The sequence below is a fragment of the Anopheles arabiensis genome, chromosome 2 (genome assembly GCF_016920715.1).
Source record: "Anopheles arabiensis isolate DONGOLA chromosome 2, AaraD3, whole genome shotgun sequence".
In the NCBI taxonomy this organism is placed as follows: domain Eukaryota; kingdom Metazoa; phylum Arthropoda; class Insecta; order Diptera; family Culicidae; genus Anopheles; species Anopheles arabiensis.
In genome coordinates this window covers 101,140,449-101,162,154 of record NC_053517.1, presented here as the reverse complement: position 1 = coordinate 101,162,154, position 21,706 = coordinate 101,140,449, and the positions used below count along the sequence as shown (strand labels likewise).

The 21,706-nt window shown below is 45.0% G+C and overlaps 1 protein-coding gene across 8 annotated transcripts; it reads right to left on the bottom strand.

Annotated features, from left to right (window-relative positions):
• Nucleotides 1–111: 111 nt before the first annotated feature.
• Nucleotides 112–21,217, bottom strand: LOC120896167 (zinc finger protein 260-like). Of its 8 annotated transcripts, XM_040300103.1 has the most exons (17): nucleotides 20,057–21,215; nucleotides 16,658–16,810; nucleotides 15,612–15,750; nucleotides 15,419–15,496; nucleotides 15,112–15,195; nucleotides 14,307–14,390; nucleotides 13,890–13,973; nucleotides 13,524–13,607; nucleotides 12,763–12,846; nucleotides 11,599–11,682; nucleotides 11,378–11,461; nucleotides 10,762–10,845; nucleotides 10,216–10,299; nucleotides 9,672–9,755; nucleotides 8,477–8,687; nucleotides 3,091–8,394; nucleotides 112–779 (listed from the first exon to the last, which is right to left on the bottom strand). In XM_040300103.1, exons 1-16 carry the CDS (start codon nucleotides 20,069–20,071, stop codon nucleotides 7,548–7,550), a joined length of 2,283 nt encoding a protein of 760 aa, XP_040156037.1. In that variant the 5' UTR covers nucleotides 20,072–21,215; the 3' UTR covers nucleotides 112–779; nucleotides 3,091–7,547. The 8 variants fall into 8 exon arrangements, with proteins under 8 accessions (XP_040156037.1, XP_040156038.1, XP_040156042.1 ...); XM_040300104.1 differs by lacking the exons at nucleotides 112–779; nucleotides 20,057–21,215 and adding an exon at nucleotides 18,547–19,024 and having other exon boundaries at nucleotides 4,893–8,394; XM_040300108.1 differs by lacking the exons at nucleotides 112–779; nucleotides 14,307–14,390 and having other exon boundaries at nucleotides 4,893–8,394; nucleotides 20,057–21,217.
• Nucleotides 21,218–21,706: the final 489 nt, after the last annotated feature.

The window sequence follows — 21,706 nt, the reverse complement described above, 5'->3', positions numbered from 1 at the left end:
CATTCCTTTTCTCCACATTACAACACATGCACCGCGCTCTCTCTCTCTCTCTTCGAGCGTTTCTTTTCAATCTCTCTCTTTCTCTTTTCTTAAACCAGCGTTGCACACCAATTAGATATTGTTTTCTTTTTATTTTACTGATTGGGTTGTTGTGTTGTTGTGTCTTTATACAAAAAAAAATCATCTCATAAATGTGTGTGTAACTGCTAACTCATAATAATCGTAATAATAATAGTAGTAATAGGAAGGTGCGCCGCTGTTCAACCGCCACGTGGCTCCTCCTCTCTCTTCTTATCCCCACTCACACGCACACACACAGCTCTTTTAGCGTACTAAAACAAATAGTAATAGCAATAGTGTTATCATTTCGTTTGTGTTACAGCCCTCACTTTCACTCTCTCTCTCTCTCTCACTGTCTCCCCCGCGCAATTGAAAAGAAAAGAAAGAAAAAACGCACGCACACACGTTCACTGAAATCTGTTTTGCTGCGGGCGCCTTTTCTTCTGTGTCAGTTTTCGTCAACGTTAAACGGGATCGAAATCATGTTTTTTTTTAATTATTTTTTGATTCTCATAAACATATGATAGGCGAGAGACGAAGACGGAGGGAGTGCAAAACCACCGTGTCTGTACGAATGATTCTTCTTCCAATGAAATACATCAAACAAGAACACGGGAACAAGAGGGAAGAGTCACTACTAATTGAATGATACAACTGTGTGCCTTTAAACACAAGAGAGCGGGAGGGGATAACATAGCTTTCTCTCTTACTCTCTCTCTCTTTTTTTCTCCCTCTACCACACACACCGTGGGACTTGTGTTCCTAACATTCCTTATCGCAATTATAAATCATTAAACGAAACGATGACTCATGCAACAACTTGGAACCAGCTCTCCCTTTCTCTCTCTCTCTCTTTCTATCTCTCTCGGCGCACAAAAGTCCTCCAATAAGGATAATAGTAGTAGTTAATAAGTCACAAACTTAACCGTAACTAACCGCACGCACACACAACCACATTGAAGGTGGATGGGTGAGTGGGGGAATTAAGAGGAGCGCGAGGATGGGGCGGAGGGGGGGGGGTATAGGACAAAAAACAGGCACAGTTGTAACAACAAGAACACGCGGCTCTTAAGAAAATCATTACAAAACACACATTTGCGCGCTTCTGCGGTTGTTTTCCTTGCTTCCTTCGTTCATCACTTTCACATCCTTCTTCAGCTACCGCTGTGTAAGTGTGTGTGTGTGTGCGTTTCGCTTTCACTTTAGTAACTTTTTTCATGTTAATTCGTCTTCTCATTCACACCTCTATATAACATTGTGCCACCCTCCTTTCTCCTCCCTGCAATAATCGTAACAATCGTCCTCCCGTGTTGGCCTCTTAATCTGCGCGCGTCCTTTCTCTTTCTCTTTCTCTTTCTTTCTTTGTCTCTCTCACTCTCTCTCTCTCTGTCTCCTCTTTCTCTCTCTTTCTCTCTCTCTCTTTCTCTCTCTTTCTCTCTCTCTCTCTCTCTTTCTCTCTCACGCTCTCTCTCTCTCTCTGTACAATGGGTTTTGATGCTTTTTTAAAACACACTCCAGTTGCGGTTCCCTGCGTTCTCGTCTGTCTTACGGACATATTATCACCTTCCTTTATTAGCTGCTTCTTTTCCTCCGTGGCGCAAGCCACAAACTGACCTCACTCTGTCATCACACGCTCCCGCACACTCCTTCTTTGACACAACGTCCTTCTTCTAGTACTTCAAAGGGGGGGGGGGAGCAACAACACGCACACTTTGTTTCTTCTTTTGCTTAAAAACTCAATCTCTCCCCCTTTTTAACCAATCCGCGCTGTTTGTAGGTTGTGTTGTAGTAGGCGGTGTGTCTGGGTGTGTGTGTGCTTGGGATTTTGCTTCTTTTTTTCTTCATCTAATTTCTCACGTGTATACTGCGCGTTTACGCTCTCTTTTTGTTTGTTTTGTTTTACACTACTGGTTTGTATCTACTTTTGTTTTTTGTTTTTTTGCTTTCTTTTTGTTTGCTTCTTCTATTTGCAATGTAATGATTCTTATTTTCTGCTTTGTGTAACACATCATTTCTACTTTCTTTTTCTATGTTTGCGTGTGTATGTTTGTTTGCTTGTTGTTTTACATTATTATTGTTTTAAAAACGTTCCTTTTTTCTCCTTCTCTCTTTTCTGTATCATTGCTAATGGTTTTCTCTCTCTCTCTCTCTCTTTCCTTATGAATTAGATTTGTTTAAAGTGTTTTCTTTTTGTTTTCTGGCCTCTGGCTAACACTCTGTTTTGAACAGAGCTTTCTATTGTGTATTACACGACCTGTGTTTGCTTCTTATCCATATCCTTCTTCTATAAGACTGATTTATGTTTTTTTTTTCTTCTTTTTTGTCATTTTTTCAGATGCTTTGTTTTGCGCTATTTTTCAACCTACTTTTAATAATGTTTGCTTGTGTGTGTGTGTGTGTGTGTGTGTGTGTGTGTGTTTGTGTGTGTGTGTGTGTGTGTGTGTGTGTGTGTGTGTGTGTGTGTGTGTGTGTGTGTGTGTGTGTGTGTGTGTGTGTGTGTGTGTGTGTGTTGGCTATAGCTTGCATTTTATTTTTCTACAAATACCCTTCTAAAGGGAGGGGGCTATATGCAGGGGAAGGAGAGGGTGGAGGTTAAGCATCTACAACCAGTTGTTTGGTGAGGAAGAGAGCAAGCAAGCAATCTACTATCTTTCTCAATGGGCTCCTCCTCCGGTAGCGCAGTGTCTGTGTTTTGAATATCTACAAACACACACACACGGGCATAATTTTGAAGATCATAATAATGTTTTGCGAGCTTTCTTTTTGTCGTTCCTTTCTCTCTTGTTAAAAACTACTTTTGATTAAGATGTACCTTCCATGACGCTCCTCTCTACTCTCGCGCGCTACTCTCCTGCTACGTCGTGTGTGTGTGTTTCTTGTTGTTGCATTTTGTTGGGTACTTTCTAACAGCTACTAAACACAACAGCAATTTTACCTTCTATAAATGGTGTGAGGAATGTGTGTGTGTGTGTGTGCGTTTCCTTAAAACCGGTTGTATGATCTTCTTCGAATGATTTAAACAAATAACACCTCTCTCTCTCTCTCTCTCTCTCTCTCTCTCTCTCTCTCTCTCTCTCTCTCTCTCTCTCTCTCTCTCTCTCTCTCTCTTCTTCCCATACTATTCTCGTCCTCATTCTTAGAGTTCGCACCACGCATAAAAATACACACCACACCATTGGCTTTTCCAATGCTTTACACATTTTAATGAGGTTTTTAGTTGCGTCGAAAGTACGGCACACTCAAAACGATCCCCCGCCCGTTACTGTCCCGCTCCCAACAACTATTGACAGTGCTTAGCGGACCCATAGTGTGATGGGCGAGATCTAATGCGACTTCTTTATGACACCATTCAAGCATTATGCGTTTTTTTACATTTTAGCTGCCCTGCAGTGCAGTGTGTAGTATGTGCAGTTGCAGCAGTTGCAGCAGTGCGCGCCCTCGGCTTTTTGTGTTTGTAGTAGTTTGCAAAAATCGTTTCCAGTGCTTAAGAACTTTGTTCCAATGTCCCATACATCCCCTCTCCCTCTGGTATAACACAAATATGAATAGAGGGATGGATGTGCATGTGTGTGTGTGTTGCAATTTAAAAAAAAAACCGTTCAAATGCAAGCCCGTTGCAAGACGTTTGCAGTTGAGAAAATTAAGACACAATAGAGAGTTCAGTATTTCATACTGCTGAAGTAATGTTCCCCCAGAATCTTGGAGGGTACTGGACCAAAAAGAATGTGATAGAAGGCAAACGAAGGTTATCAAAAAAAGCCTCGATGGTATGTCTCTCCCTCGCAAGTTGGCGTCGTGTGGCATAACATTGGAGATTTCCATTCGAATATCACAGTCCCAAGTTGTGTGTGTGTATGTGTGTGTGTGTGTGTGTGTGTGTGTGTGTGTGTGTGTGTGTGTGTGTGTGTGTGTGTGTGTGTGTGTGTGTGTGTGTGTGTATAAGAAAAGGATCATACGATCGGAATCTATTGGAAGACATGCGACAAGTGTAGATCAAGTAGATCGCGCAGCAACAAGAAGAAACAAGAAACATAATTACAAAAAATAAACGGAAGCCACACACACACACACAGCCACCCCCGGTACTAAAATGGACAAAACACACACACACACGCCTGCACCAAGCAATTTGATCGCTGAGAGCAACTGAGGATCATGTAGTGATGTGTGCGATCACGATCACCACTGCGAACACTCCCATCATGCCGAAAGCCGCTGTTGAAATGCTGCCAACGCACTATATATTCTACATTCTATTGCATTCCCCCCCCCCTCCCCCTCCTTCATTGGGGATATTTTTAATCATTCTTAACGCTTTGCTTTACGGCGCCACAGGTTTTCTTATTGGAAAGTGAGCTACCCTTCCTTCCCGTACAAAAAAATCAAACTTGTGTCGCTCTCCTGAGTGAGGTTTCTTCCACTAATTATACAGTATACTACTAATCATGTTCACGTGTTTGTAATGTAAGTGTGTATGTGTGTGTGTGTTTATGCAAGATTGCGCACTGTGTTTTAAGGGTTTACTAAACACACACATACAGTTCTATCACCCCTACGGACGTGCTTGATCTGCTTGTTTACACTTTGCCTCGGCTGAGGAGGTGTGTTTCTCTCTCTATACTAACGACTAATTATTTTAGAACACACCACGATGATCCTATGCAGTGAGTGTCTCGGTTCTACCACGCACACACACCACGCTGCAATGCAGTCTCGAAACGAAAGCATGACCCAGTATAAGAGAAAAGGTGTTGTTGTCGTACTAAAAAAAAAGTACAAGGAAATCGCAAACATTGTGTGTGTGTGTTCCTTGTTCCAATGAGCAGAGACTAGAATGATCGTTGAGGACACGCGTTTAGCCTTTTCTAACGCGGCGAGGATGATGATAATAAAAAAAACAAGGCATTAAATGTATCGCGCTCTCTCTCTCTATGTATCTCTCTTCTGGCAACACGAAACTGCTCCCCCTTCAAAAAAAATAATATGAGAAATAAGCATGAGAAAGCACATGGCAAAAAGCATATTCCTCCCCTTCTAAACATAAACGCTAGGCTAGTGTTAATGTCCCTCCTTCCTTCTCTTTCGATTTTAAAAAGCTTACTAAATTGGCATTCTCTCCACACGATCCTCGAATCTGCCGCTGCTCGCCTATCGAACCTAAAATGAAATTTTGCCCTTCCTTAGCCAAATATTTGTTATCACACATCACTTTCTTGTATTAAGTCTTCCTTTTCGAGCTAGTAGTAGTAGTGTCTCCTGTACGCATTTTCCTCATATTACGCTCTTCATACCATACATAACTGATGGATATTTAACAAAAAAATTCAATCCCCACCACACTGTCCGTGTGCTCCCGGGCTCCTAAACGAATCGACAATCGAAATCAGGGGATATAGAGGGGTTGGTAAAGGTAAGGTAGCGTAACTGGTTGACCGGTAGTATACAAACACAAACAGGAGACTGGGGAGGCGACAGGCCAGACCGAGCGAGCTCTCTTCTTCTATAAAAAGGAAAGGTGGTAAAACACATCTCTGTTTTCACATTTAATATGGTAATATATATCACAACGGTTTGCTTCGCGACCTATACACTTCTTTTCTGCCCATAGTTTTGCTTTGCCTGTGGTGACACCCTGCCCGCTCTTCACAATCCAAATGAAAATTCAACCCAAAAAACCACACAACACAGGGCACATTCGCCCTCAGGGATAGAAACGATGCCTTACAACGAGAACGAAAAAGGCAAACAATAATGGTTTAAAATTTAACTGTGGCACACACACACAAACCACACCCACCGGATCTCGCTGCCGAGCTGTCTCCCCATTGCCTGCTTCCCGTACTCACTCTCTCTCCATACCGGCCCGCCCGTGGACTCGAACCGTTGACAGTTCTATCACACTATTTCCCTTTAATGTTTCGTCTCTTTTTTCCCTGTTTCTCTCTCTCTCTCTCTCTCTCTCAGTGTAATGCTCCCCACTTTCCTGTCCTCCTCCTTCCCTCCTCATGCTTGTGTGCAGTCTTTGCGTTTTTTTGTTTGTTTGTTTGCAATAATACATACACGTCTCCTCACATTTCCTGTCCGCCACATTTGTTTCTTTTATCACTGTTGTTACACGCGCGTCTAATGGCGTAAAACAAAAACCTACAATCTACATCATGTGCCAATGCCATTTCACAGTCCTTTCACTCTGTCCTTCACTCAAAGTGTGTCTGTCTGTCTGTGTGTCTTTACGGCGCACGTTAGCGCAGAGAGATAAAGGATAAGCGCGCTGCTGCTGCACGCACTGCCCCCCACAACACATGTCCCTGCTGTGTTTGTTTGTTTGTTTGTTTTACATAAAGCATGTTTAAAAATATACACATTTTCGACATTTGAACCTGGTACACACGTTGCTAGGTACACACACACAACGGTGTAAGATATAACTTTACAAGTACACGTTAGCTCTAATATATATCTGTATGTGTGTGTGTGTGTGTGTGTGTGTAGTTCCATGGGATGACTGTGCGCATACTATGCATATACATTTCACAAAAGCACATTCTTTCTCTCTCTCTAAATGAGGGTGTAGCTGCTGCTGGACTTCATTCTTCACCTCTTAATTGCACCTCTCTAACACACACACACACACCCACACTTCCTAACACTATAACGTCGCCCTTACTAAAAAGGATATATCGTTTGTCCGCAAACAATCGCTTCTTAAAATCATTACCAAGAACAATATGGTAATCTTGCTGTGTTTGTGTGTGTGTGTGTGTGTGCTAATTCCTAACGATGTTATAAAAATATTAAAAAAAAGGAAAACAGCACATTAACCGATGTTCCACCGCGAAAATAAAACCCCCACAGAATATGGGAGTTTTGGAAAGTATGAGAGGGAGGAGGCGAAGCACTGTCCTGCACCTTCATTTGCATTGCTTTTTTACCGCCATGTGTGTGTGTGTGTTTTTTTTTTTTTACAGATTGTCCCTCCTTAATTTCCTCCTGAGTATTTAAGAGAACCGTGTTCGTTCGCATCGAGTCCCGCTCTCCACATGAAAACTGCCATTTTGCTGCTCATCCCCTTTTGCTCTTCTCGCGCGTGTGTGTGTAGGTGACTGAGAGTTCGCGTCCCATGTTCCTGACTGGGTGTTGTTTTGTTGCTTTCTGTTCCATCCCTTTTACCCCCTACACTCTCTCTCTCTCACACACACACACACAGACAGTGGTGTTTGGGGAAGTGCACCGTGACCGACTACTTACCCACGGGTACACAGTTCCTCCATCCGCTCCTACACACCACCCCCAATTTCCTCGTCCGGCTTTTCCGCCTTCACGACGAACGGCAGCACCATCGGGGAGGAGGCGGAGGTGGATGGAAGGCAGGCCGCCGCATTCGGCAGAAGGGACACCACGCCGGCCGGCGCCGGACCGATTGCCGCCGGATCGACGACAACCGTGCCCGGCGGCGGCCGCAGCGCCGGTCCCTTGCAAGCGCTCCATTATGTGCTGTGGTTGTTGTTGAACGGCGGAATGTGGAACAGCGGCGACAGGATCTTGTGCGATATGTTCGGCAGGTGGGAGATGTGCGGATGGTGAAAGTTCACCTGATGGTGCAGGTCGCCGCCGCCCCCACCGCCCGCACCGCCATGGTCCTGCGGGTGGGGCAGATGGCTGCTGATCAGATGGTGGGACAGCTGCTGCTGCAGATGGATGGGCAGGTTGTGCTGCTGCTGCAGCACCAGATGCTGCTGGTGGCTGCTGAGCGGTGACAGTTGCTGCTGCTGTTGCTGCTGTTGATGAGCTTGCTGCTGCTGCTGATGGGCTTGTTGTTGCTGCTGCTGCTGCTGCTGTTGAGCGTGAGCGGAAGGATGCTGCTGGGGAAGCCCGCCCACACCGGGTGGGGTGTGCTGCTGCTGGGCGTGCGGATGGCCGGTGGGAATGCCGCCGGACAGGAGGCCCCCGTTGGTCGTCACATGGCCGCCGTGGTGCGAGTGGGCCGACACCAGATTGTGCGCGGTCACGTTCGAGCCGACCGACGACGAGATGACGGAGGTAAGGATGGCCGACGGAATGTGCATCGGGGTCGGCGGTTGCGACTGGCTGACGCTGATCCCGTTGCCATTCGTGGCATTGGAGGTGGTAATAATGTGCTGCTGCTGTTGCTGCTGCTGTTGCTGCTGCTGCATGCCCGAGTTGGAGCTGCCATCGATATCCACCTCGCTCTTGATGTTTTCCAGCTTCACGCTGTGCTGCTGCACGGTGCTGATGCCGCACCGTCTGGTGTGGCGCTCGAACTCGATGATATCCTCAAACTGCATCTTGCACGTCTGGCAGCTGTAGAGGATACTGGGGAGATAGACAGCGGAGACATATTGCTTCAATCTTGCCTATTTATTAAAGGACAAAGCCGAAGCGGCACAACACTTACGCCATCACCTGACCGTTCTGTTGCTCCTGCTTGATCGCCTGCTTCTGGTGGCTCAGCAAATGCTTCTTCAGGTTCGAATACTGCGAGTAGGACTTCGTGCACAGCGGGCAGGTGTGGGGCCGTATGCCGAGATGTACCATTTCGTGCTTTTTCAGATTGGCGTTTTGTGAGAAAGCCTTATCACAGCTTTTGCATTTGAATGGTTTCTCTCCTGAATTGCGGGGAGGGAGGTAGGAAACAAAAGGGGAAAAACCATTGTTATTGCATTTGAATTCATAGTAGATGCAAGGCCAAGTATTCAATATTGTAACACAACGTGTGAAATGTAAACAGACTGCGCTGGTACAGGGGTTTCCGAGTTAATTTCCAACGTCGACAACATTTTTCATTGCTTGCGAGATGTTTTTCAACAGCTGTCAAATGTTGTGGTTGCATCACAATGATTTTTCAGTTCTTCCACTTGATTTTCAACCCGTCTCAAGCTGGATTGAATTTGTCAGTTCTTTGTGATGTGTTAAATATCATGTGGAGGAATTGAAATTTTACAGGGTTTTGCAAGTTACTTGTGTGCATGACACAATGTGCATGTCACAGAATGTGCACACAATTATTCACCGCCTGTAAGATGTTTTTCAACAGCTCTGGTCAAATTTGCTTTAACATGAAATTTCAGTTTCAACACATGATTTTCAACACATAACAAAGAACTGTGAAACTCAATCCAGCTTGTATCGTGTTGAAAATCATGCTGATAGATTTAAAAAATATTATAATGGAAATGAAATGTCAGATCTATGTGGAATATCATTTTGTACGCGGTGAATAACAATGTTTACATTTGAAAGAGACTTGGAAAACCTTGTACTGAAATTTTAGCTTTTACACATGATTTTCAACACATCCCAAAGAACTGTCAAACTCAATCCAGCTTGAGTCGTGTTGAAAATCATGCTGAAGAAATTAAAACTTATAATGATGGAAATGAAATATCAGATTGATGTGCATTAACATCTTTCACGCGGTGAATAACAATGTTTACATTCGAAAAAGACTTAGAAATCTTGTAGTAATCAATTATACTGAAAAGGGCGCTTTTGGTTTATTTTGTTAGTTTTTACTCTAAGCTAAGCTAACTAAATGCAACATATTACGCTGATGCGAGTAATGAAAAAGAATGAGGGAATAAAGGTTTTACCCGTATGGAGCATCTGATGCTTCACCATGTTCGCCTGCTGGGCAAATGCTTTGTCGCAGGTAGGACATTTGTATGGTTTGATTCCTGTGCCGAACGTCCGCGAGCAGACAAGTGCCATTCGAGATACACGCCACATTGACCGAGAAATACAAAATAGCAAATTAAAACAAACGATCTCAATCAGTTGCATTCATAGTTGAATTAGTTATTTTCCTAGCTGTGCCCCATGCCTTTGATCCATGCAATGCACGCATTGGACCAACCGGCACAGCACCACAACAACGTAAAATGCTACACATTAAGAATAACAAACAAAGGACGAGGGCGAGGAAGAGGACACACTAAGTGGGATTTGGGGTTATGGTGGTGCACACCGTGGGACACAAAATGGGGGAGGGGAGGGGGTTTGCATTGAGGGTGATACATAGCACGTATGATAAGATAACAAAAATAAGGGGGATGAGGGAAGGGAAATAATAATTGTTAGAAATCGAACTAAACAAAACAAATAGAGAGCGAGAGAGTGAGAGAGAATGTGTATTACCGCTGTGGAGCATCTGATGTTTGACCATGTTGGCCTGCTGGGCAAAGGCTTTATCACAAACCGAGCATTTGTATGGCTTTATTCCTGGACGGCACACACACACGCACAGCCATTAGAAGCGCGAGCGCAGTTGAAGTGATTGTTTTCGTTTACGTTTCGGAAGCAAAAAGGATCCGCGCACGTGGCACGGTCGATCATAGAATGAAAGAACAATGAAGAAAGAAATTGGAAATGAAACATCACAACAACGACAAAAACAACACCGGGAGTGGGGAGAGAGGGATATTAAGACGGAATTGAAACACGGTTTGGCAGGAACAAAACAAAAACGGAGCTGCTGCTGCTGCTGCCGCTACTCTTCTTGCGCATCTAAGTTGTGTTTTTGCTTGGGCGAGCTGTGCAGTGCTGGCAAAGAGAGAGCAACACGGCAGCGCGCGCGCAAGCAAACGCAATCCGGCGGCACCAGCGCATATGGACGAGAATGTAAAGGAAGAAAAAAAGGGGTGGTTGTGGGGGTAGTATAAGATGAAAAAATGTGTGTATTACCGGTATGAAGCATCTCGTGTTTGACCATGTTGGCCTGCTGGGCGAATGCCTTGCCACAGGTATTGCATTTGTACGGTTTTAAACCTAATGAGACGAGAGAAGGAGGAGAGAGGGCAGGTGTTGATCATTGATTTGCACTCTTTTGCATTGCATGAAGAAAACCCATTCACGTAACAACAAGCAAAGGGTAAGGAAGAGGGATGGAAATTATTGCATTGGTGTACATACTGCTATTGGAAAGAAAGAAAACCAATTGGAAGTAGTTAAAAAAAACAATAAACACAGCAAAGCTAACCCCGAGGACATTGCCATGGATAATTGTGCTGTTTGACACTCTTTCGTTTGAGCTCGAAATAAATAATAAGCTATGGAAGTGGTAATTGCAGTAGTAACCCTACAACATCTGGGGAGAAAGGAGCTCAGGAGGAGTTTGATAAAACACACATTTTGATTAAAAAGGGGAATTTTAGGTAATCGGGAGTCAATAATTGTGACTATTCATTGTGCAGCATCATCATGCGTACGGAGAAAAGGGGAAGGAATCGGTTGGAAGGAAGGGAGGAGTGGATGTGGTTTAATTTGATAATAACATTCCAATTAATATCCAGATCATTACCGGTATGCAGCATCTGATGCTTGACCATATTGGCCTGCTGGGCAAACGCTTTGTCGCACGTGCCGCACTTGTACGGCTTCAATCCTGGGGGGCGAAAAGGGAAATGATGTATCGAATAAGGAACGGGGCAACAGTAAAAAACCAAGCCAAGCCTAGCAGACGGACGGCATTAGCCAGGAAAGGAGAGAGAAATCCCTTTCCTTGCTCTTAAAACCACTTACCCGTGTGCAACATTTGATGCTTCATCATGTTCGCTTGCTGGGCAAATGCTTTGTCACAGGTGGGACACTTGTACGGTTTAATACCTGCAAAACAAAAGGAAAACCGGTGATAGCTATAGTTGGGTGTGTGTGTGTGTTTTCGTGTTAATGCTAATTTTAAAATAGATAACTTAATGGATGAATGATGGTGATGGGATGGTGTAAAATAAAAGCGGGTAAGGTTTCTTGAGTTTGCAGATAAAAACAGAACAAATGTGTCCACACCACGGTGGCCGGCCCCGCCTGCGACAGCAAAGCGCACGGCCCCCAGCAGTTTGCAGAAAGGAAAGTTACCGATGAGCTGTGAGTTCGAATTTTGATAGCAGCTTTTTTCTCAACGCAGAGCACTCGCAGTCAACGCGCGGCTACAATGTATAATATATAGCGCGTACACGATACGGAAGAGGAAACACAAATGCAATATTGGCTTAACATTTGCAAAGGCAACAGAGTATGGGTGTTTTGTTAAACGCGTTTACCAACTATTTATTATTCTTGGCCCGAGGAAACAAAGATCAAATATTTTCTATAATATTTCTTTCTCCTCCTGCTACACTGTCTTTTGATACTATCTCTTGCGCTCTCTCTCCTTGGTGGAAATTATGAAAGGGTCTCTCTCTTCTGTTAGAACAATTTACATTTCTAATAACTGAATTCTGACTTTGCCCAACCGGAAAGCATTGCGCCCTTTAAAGTGAGAAAATAATCTGACAAATGGATAAAATAATATTCTACCGTATAAAAAGAAAATATGCATAAATAGTTTGCACAGTGTGTATCATCCCTTCTTTCTCTAAGCTAGCTCTATATATCGTATTTAGTAAAGGTGGCGCTCACTAAGTACGTTAACGCACCACACACACACACACCAGCCACCAGTAGTAGCGTGATATCAAGTAAGTGTTGAAAAGAAAACCTAGAAACCGCAACTCAATAATATGTAGTGTTGTGACCAGTGATGTTTGTTAAATGTATGCTCAGTATAATAATGCTAGTGTATAATAGAAGGGGGTGTGGTTGGTTGTTGTTAAGACGATGAATCACTTTCGATCTCTCGCGTATCGTCATCATCATCGTCTTCCTGCTTCATTATAGTATCGATGTAAAAACACTCTATGGAATTACCGGTATGAAGCATCTCGTGTTTGACCATGTTGGCCTGCTGGGCGAACGCCTTGCCACAGGTGGAACATTTGTACGGTTTAAGGCCTATTGGTTTGGTGACAGTTGATCGCGACGCGGTGATTTGGGTGGCGCGCAACCCGTAAAGCATGAGCGAGCGAGCGTGCGATCGAGTGATGATATGCGTTGGATGATAAACCGTAGAAGGGTTTGTGTTTTTTTTTTGTTTTGTTGCACGCATATACGTAGGGCGTATGTATATCGCAATGCATTTTTTCATACACACACACACACAAACGCATTGATTGCGATAACACACACGTGTATATCACCCGCGTCGGCGTAGAGGACGGACGGAGGGCAAGAGAAGACGCGCGCGCGCACATACGGCCGAAGCGGTCGGAAAAGAGAAAAAAGAGAAAATATCCACGAGATCAGTGATGAGTAATTCATGTAAAAGGAAGGAAAGAATAATGCAAAAACACGCAAACGGAAACAATCAATGGTACTAAAGAAGAAGTTCGGGGAGAAGGGGGACACGCACAACACTTTGCGGATCTTCATTTGAGACAGAGAGAGAAAGAGTTGGGGCAGTACAAATGTAGAAAAAAAAACAAAATAAACAAAACAAAAATATAGACAAGGCAGCATATATGATGGGGAAAGAAAGGGGATGGGGGGACACCAAACTTATCAAGTGATGGTATGAGTTTAACGGCACAAATTTAAAGGTTTTCATTTCTTTTTTTTGCGCGGAAACTTACCGGTGTGCAACATTTGATGTTTCACCATGTTGGCCTGCTGCGTAAAGGCTTTATCACAAACAGGACATTTGTATGGCTTGAGACCTAAAAATAAAAATCAGTACAAAGCAAACAGTTAGTGGCACATTCTGCACAAAGGTCTGCACGGTCTACTATCTTTCGATAAGATTAGAAACATTTTATCCCTCTTTTTTGTAATGGCACACTATGTCTTCAGTATGAACCAAACGTCAATAGTCATCAATGGAAAATTGTGACCGTGCTGTGAACAGATATCATCACTATAGTGCTTACAGATGCATACAAAAAAGGGATAAAATTTTCCACTTCCAAACCCGAACTGATAATGCAATTAACAACACTTACCAGTATGTAACATTTGATGTTTAATCATGTTGGCGTGTTGCGTAAATGCCTTTTCGCAAACGGGACACTTGTACGGCTTTAATCCTGCAGCCAGCCAGTTCGGAACATTCAGCCATCAAGCCAACGGCAGCAAATAGTTGTTGAATTGTACCCATTTTTTAGATGAAAAAAAGAGAAAATTAAAATCATTATTATCAACTGTCATTATCAACTGTATTTATAAGCTATTGTTTGAAATGAAAATCAAAATCAGTCTTCAGAGAACATCGAAACTACGATCAATCGTTAAGAGGGACTATCTTTAATAAAAAAAAATAAAAATCTGATTTGTTACTTAATCGCATGGACCCGATACAGAAGAGAGGGATAACAATGTTAGCAAAGGAAAAAAGAAAAGTAGAAAAACAATTGGCTAACCTGTATGAAGCATTTGATGTTTGACCATGTTTGCATGTTGCGAGAACGCTTTCTCGCACACCGGACATTTGTACGGCTTAAGACCTGCAATTGATAGGTAGAGAGAACATTTTAGCAACAATTACAGGCCAGGGGCCGCCAACTTACAACACACGCGCGACAGTTACATTTTTTAATGGTGCATTAAAGGGGAAAAAATATGCGCAATGACTCTCTTTCTTGCACGCTGTCGTTTCAGAATGAACCAAACATTACACATATGTCATCAATGATTAATTATGATGAAGCTGTGAAGGGTTGTCATCATTTGATAGTGTGTTTGAAAAGAGTCAACCATACATGACATGGCGCGACGTTCTCAGACGGGGTTTGAACTCATGACTGGTATGTATGTCAATAAGCCGCATTCGAGTTGACGACTGTACCATGAGACCAGCCGGCCATGAGGTACATTAATATGCTATAAAATGCTTTGGTACTATACATCTCGATTAGAGTCGTTGCAGATAATTTTCATTTCTAAAGCACTAATTAAGCACACTAAGCACAGTTTGCATCAATGTTTGCCAATAAAATGTCAATTTTGGTCTCTAAGGTATTATTTTTAACAATTTTCTTCATTTTTCCCTTAAAAGTTGGCAAAACTTAGCGGCAACGACTGTACAAAAACCACAACGAAAAACGAACAAACACAAATCATTCTGCAACTAATTGCAAAAGGGTCAGTTATCAATCGCAAGCACGCGCGCAAGAGTTGTTCTACAACTGATTCATCCATCTTATCATATCGCAAAGCTCAACTTACCGGTATGCAGAAGTTGATGTTTCAGCATGTTGGCTTGCTGGGTAAAGCATTTTTCACAGATGGGACACTTGAACGGCTTTAGTCCTGTGAAGGTAAAAAATGGATATTAATGTGTGGACGATACATTTGCTGCTACATTGAACAACCACCAGCAGCTTCAGTACATTAATGCTTCAGAATGAACCAAACCAGATCATCACAAAGTTGTATGAAAGTGCTGTGATAATTTGTCATCATATGCTAATGTACTGAACACGTTGAGGGTTGAGAGCGAACCGAATCCTACTATTCCTACTAAATCGCTTACCATTGTGGACGAGATCATGTCGTTGCAGGTTGGCCAGTTGGGTGAAGCCTTTGTTACAAATCTGACAAACGAAAGGACCTGCGCGATCGGAAGCAAAAAAATATCATTAATTTACTATCGTTTGTAAGGGGGATTTTTGTTTTCTTCACATTCCGAGAAGAAACATTCAAATACCTTCCTACTTCATACTTACGTTCGCCCGTGTGTGCCTTGGTGTGCTTCCACATGGAACTATGGCTGGGAAATTCTTTGCTGCATATTTCGCACTTAAACTTGTTCTCCGTCAAATGCTTCGTCCGGTGCTGTTCCATTTCCTCCATCGTATCGAAACGCTGCAAAATGGAAATGGTTGTAGTATTAATTAACTATCAATAAATGAAAGTGGAAAGAAAAATGCGTCACACACAATTAAAGCATAGTTTTGGTGTGGGTGATGAGGGCGAACACATACACAATGCAACAGGAAATAACATACGCCACCCTCAACCTCAAGAAGATGGGATCGAACACATAAAGGATTAACGAAGCTAGGCTTTTGCTTGGGATCGCGCAGCGATCGAAAACGCTCCACAGCTTCGAAGGTTCTTGTAACAGCGAATCCCCAAACGAAGATGGCAATACGCACAAGAAACGCCGATGAACGATCGTGTAAAAGCAAACAGAGTGGATGGTCGGAAGAACAGGTTTTGTTATTTTTAAAATCCCTTTTCCTGTGCGTTTGTGTGTATGATGTGTTTTTCTTTCTCTACACATCGGAGAAGGTTACTGGTACTCAACAAGCGAAGAGACAGCAAGGAATAGAGCAGGATCAGTGAGAAGCGAATGCCGTCACAGCAAGGAAACTTGTTTTCTAGGTTTGTGTCGGTTTCAAACCACCAACAATCCAACAATTCCATTCCAAGCCTGCTCGTTCTATGATGATCTTGAAGATCGTCGTAATGATCATTTCAAGGATTTCAAACCCCGTTGGGAGATGCTATACATAACATTTTAGCAGCATTTGAAAGGAATAGTCTCGCGGGAATGATAGATTTCTGAACTATGCATGATTCAAAGGGATAAAATGCGCATCTACTCCTCTACACTATCGCTTCAGAATGAACCAAACTCAAGTCATCAACGTACAAATTGTGACCATGCTGTGTGCAATTGTCATCACTGATAGTGTGTGTTTCGAGACAGCGCTTGCCGTGAGTCGTGAATTCAGAACTTAGAAATATCGTTCAAAAGTAGGCTTACCTTCCGGCACTGTGGACACTTGATTTTGTTGAGATTGATAAGCGTATTGCCCAGGGATAGCGACACGACAAAATGCTTATTGTCAACCAGATGATCCTGCTGGAGCATTTCCGACCGTGTTAGCTCTATCACACCATCATCGAATTGGGTTTGCTGGAAATAAGAAAAAGGAATCGACAGAGCGTGAGAAGAAATAAAGAACGAAAATTAAGGAATTTTATAAACCGTAAATCGGTTTGATAACAAAAATCAGCTGCCACTTTACCCAAGCACACCCGCACAAGAGCGGTCGGGGTTACACACACGTGAGCCGTCTTTTTCTTACTTATTCAAGTTCAAAAGTTCTTGTCTTAAAATAATATTTACGTACAGCGATGGTAAAGGGAATGGGAAAAATGAACCCTCGAAAGATTCCAGCACTCCCGCAATGATCAACGGGCACAAAAACGGGTCTCGCTGAGAGGGAAGCAACGATTATTATCCAGCGAAAGGTGCAATGGGTGACGAAAGCGAAAGCATGGAAGGCAAGCAGAAGAACGAATCGATGGGAAGGAGGCAACAGCGACCAATTTAGAACCCGGCCGTAAAGAGTCAACATGTCCGGTGGCCTGTCGGTCGGTCGGATCGGGATGGGAGGCGGCCACCAAGCAATGGCAAAAAGGGAGACGAGATATAAAAAAGGATGACTTGTGGCTCTCGCCATTGTACCTACGAGACGCTCGCGAGATGTGCTTCTCGGGACCTCCACCACTTGCCAGCCAGCCAGCCCAAGTGTGGTGAAGGTGGTAAAAGGCGTACAGTAACACAACTATATTTGTGTTCGTGGGTAACTGGAATGCAATAGAAGCACATCCATAGAAAAAAAAGGAAACCCTCTCGTAGACCCACGGGAAGATGATAATAAATTTATCGTCCAAAAATTAACCAAACCGGCGCAACTGAGGACCGCCATCGGCAAACGAGTTTTGGGACGCATTTCGGTTCGTGCGTATACCACAAGGGATCTATGGTTGAGATTTGAAAATTGATTGACTTGTAATGTGGAAGAAACATAGCAATTGAACGGATTCCATTCTTGTTTTCCTACTTTTACCACAGAACACGATCTCTTACTTCCTAGAAGAGGGCGGATTGTAAATATCATCGAAAGTGTGTTGTTCTACTTGTCCATGCCTTTCTGGAGCGTTTTTTTTTCGGTATTACTGTTGCTATGCTACTTGTTTGACCCTTTTCTTTTGCACAAAATTTGCCACACACAAAAAAAAAACGCCACCACCAAGGAAAGCGTTAGGTGGTGGGAGGAGATCAATCTTCACATCCCCCCCCCCCCCCCTTCTGTAACCTTTACTTCCCTTTCCCAATTCACCATTATTTTTTCATGCGAGATGAGCGTGTGTGTGTGTGTGTGTCGGTTCGCGAATTTTGGCAAACGTCGAAATCCAGGCTCTCGCTCAGGCTATCGCTCTTACTCTCTCACTCTCTCGCTCTTTCTGCTCTCGATCCGCGGTTCCTCTTTGCTTCCTTTTCGCAAAAAAAAGATCTCTAGCAGGCCGTGGAGCAGCAAGCACACCGAAATCGATCACATTTGCCAAAATTCGCGAACCGCGGCACCGCACTTCTCCCGTTGTCCATTCCTTCCCTTGCGCGCACACACACACATACAACCGGGGGATGTAAAAAGGAAACCCCGACAGCAGAAAACTAAAATGGCTCGTAGAAAATAAAGGAAAGCAAAAAGCAAAAACGGAACAAAAAAAGCTACTGCTGCCAAAAAACGAGTCCGTGTTTCCGTGGGAGTGGGTGGGGAGGGAGGGGGGGGGGATCGGTAGCCACCACAGCTTCACACTGCACACCGCACATCACCCCAGCCTGCGGGGTGGAGGACTTACTTCTCCTCCAGTGGGCACAAAAGATTGGAAATCCGAGGGTTGCCGTGTACCCGGTGTGCACCACCGCACTACACCACCAATGCTGCTGCTGCTGCTACTGTTGCTGCCCTCCCCCGTCGTCCCTAGTAATGAAGGGCGCACTGACGGATTTTGCGAGCGGGGGGGGGTGAATATCAACTCCCAAAGTTGGTGAGAATCGGAACGCAGAGGAACCTTCCGCAGGGTTGTGGCACACACCGAGAAACGCCAGCCCGCAAAGCCGGAAGCCGCTGGTCCGCAACGAGCTGCGGGAGTCCACACCACACCACACGGTCAACGCGCTGATGATTTTGGCGATGGCAAGTTGGGAAGGCTTCGATTTTTTTCCACCCAGCACACGGAGCACACACAACGCACCACTCTAGAGACGGAGGTAGGCTCACACACACACACACCGCACACACTCTTACACCGAGAGCGTAATTCGCGCAAGGGTGGATGGATTTTTTCTGTCATCTACTGCGCGTGTGTGTGTATCTGTGTGCATGGGGGGGAATTGCTCGCTGTTGCTCGCACGTCGTTCGCGATTTACAGTGCAGTGCACATCAAGTGCGACACCCGACAGTGCCGGGATTCGCTGACGTTAATGCGCTGCAATGCAATCAGTGGGGGAGTGTGCACCACAATAAATATGCTGTTAATAATTAAGAATTACAACACACAGCGGCTGTTTTAGTTTGTAGAATGTTTTCAATATACCTCGATGTCCCATTTCTTCTCCTACAGCACTGTAATTCGCGAAACCACATTTTCTGTGCACTCGCCGCGTTTTTTTTTTTTGCTTCCGCAACTGTGCACAACTTTATGCGACTCTACACACGCATACCGGAGCATGGTTCTATGTGGCAGTGTCGTTTGCCGGCCCGACGTCGACCGTACACGCACACACACACACACATATACACACGCGTGCGCCCGAATACCGATGGTTGGTCTGCTGTCGTAATCGCGACCGGCGGCGACAGCAGCAGTCCCAAACCGAGGGCACGCACACACAAACACACACACACACCCGGCGATGGAGGTGACCGCGGTCGGTCGGGGTGGTGCATGAGCCAAAAGGCTATAGACAGATGCAAATGGGGTGCGTGCGGGGGACAGCGAAAGCGAATGAAAAATTCAAATCGCAAAGCGCTTCACATTGTGGGACACACACACACACACAAACTCTCCTGCACCGCGCGACGCACGGCGGAACCGGATGAATGAGTGACGACACGCAACATGGAGAAGAGGACCCCCTCCGTCCCCTCTCTGTCTGTCTCCCATGAACATCACCACCCATTGACCAAACCTCAGCACGCCGTGCCTTCCATATAAGTAGGCGATGTTACAAAAAAAATGGGGTTATGTTTTCACCACGCCAAATTTGCTGCTATGTGACGACGGCGACCGTGTTTCCCCCAAAAAGCACGAGGAATCCACACACTGACCTCCCGACCCTCTTCCCCCTAAAAACCACTATACTCACCAGCGGGTAGAACATGGTTTTGGCCTGCTGCAGCGGCTGCTGCTCCGGTGACTGCTCCAGGTTGGTGGCCGCTGCTCAAGGACACGCACGGAAAAGGGGGGATGAGATGAAGATATATCACAGCTGCTGCTAAGTTGGCCACACACACTGGAGAGAGCACACGGCCCTGCTGCTGCTGCTGCTGCTGGAGCACGTTCGATCGGGAAGGCGACGCACCACACAACCGCGCTCCACGCGTACACGCGACACAAGAGAGCGCTGCTGATCCGGAAGCCGCTGCTGCTGCTGCTGCTGTCGCCGCCGACGCCGCTGCTGCTGCTGATGCTGTACACCACCACTGTGGTGTGTCTGCTGTCGGTCTATCGGGGGCTGTGCGTGTGTGCGTTTCTCTGTTGCGTCCTTTTCCCACCGCACGCACACACACGCACACACTGCACGCTCTCAAGCACCACGGAGCATCTAAATCTAGGCCTACTTCACTGACTTAGTATGGCTGTTGTACACACACCTGCGCCACGGTTAACCACACAGCTGCTATTGTTGCTGTACGGCGGACTAATCTTTACAGAAAAAAATGGCAACCCTTATCTTTCCAATGTGCGGGACAGGGGGGCGGGGAAGAAATCGCCTTTTTCCGGTGCAGTTTTGACGCTTCCGTTTCGTTTCGTCCTCACTTTTGTTCCTAGTGCACCAGCGCACACGTTCAGTGTCACACACTCTTGAAGGGGGGGATCACCGGTTTTTTTTTGTTGGGAAAGTGTGCCTAATCGTCGTTCCTTGGCCACTGAGTGTAGTGGTGGTGGTGTTTCTCGCTCTCGCCACACAGCAACCGCTGCCGGGGGTATGTGTTCCTTTGCGAAGTGCCGGCTATGCGACACACACAGAGAGCCTTTGGAGGTGCACGATATCTACGCCGCGTTTGGTGGCCCGATCCGACCTCCGAGCTTGGGGAGAAATTGAGAAGGGAAGAAGAATTTTCACCATCCACCCCCGGGGCAGGGAACAACTGAAAAAACCCCCAAAAAACCGAGACACCGAGGAAGGAACCAACCGGAGAGACACGGCCTCTTCTGTGTGCCACACTCTCTTGTCTGTGCGTGTGCTTCTTTTCTTCTTCACGGTTCGCTTGCAACGTCGTGGTGGTGGTCGCCGTCGTCGCCGTCGTTGCTGCTGCTGCTGGTGCTGGTGCCGCTTGCTGAAAACCTGTCTGCTATGCATGTGGTGGTGGGATGGCATTTGGCATACGTCTGTGTGCGTGTCATCGGAAATTCGCCGCTGTCATGGCGAACGGACGTCAACAAATAATTTTTTATTTCTTTTCTTATTATTTGTATCATTATTATATCTATGTTATTTGCGTATGGGGAACGTGAATGCGTTAAAAATTACTTATTTTACGAAATACTCTTCTTCATAAAAAAGAAACAAGGCGCGTGACGTCAGAGGCGAAATACGCTGCCCACCACGTGGTGAACCTGGATGACAAATGACAAAAAGTAATATTTTTACAAAAATCATGCTCAAAACTACTAATCTACGTACATGTGATTTTTTATAAACAATCATTTAAATAAAGTCGACCATTGTTTTTAAAAATTCCATTTTTTCCTGGCCTCGTGCGGTTCCCGTTTTCGCCTGTTTACATCGTGA

What these genes read in the sequence shown, in the direction of transcription:
- LOC120896167 (XM_040300103.1), bottom strand. An exon ending in AGTGTCCACAGTGCCGGAAG is followed by an intron (nt 15,751 to 16,657) that starts GTAAGCCTACTT and finishes TCCATTTTGCAG; the next exon opens with CGTTTCGATACGATGGAGGA. An exon ending in ACACGAGATGCTTCATACCG is followed by an intron (nt 10,300 to 10,761) that starts GTAATACACACA and finishes TGTGCCGTCCAG; the next exon opens with GAATAAAGCCATACAAATGC.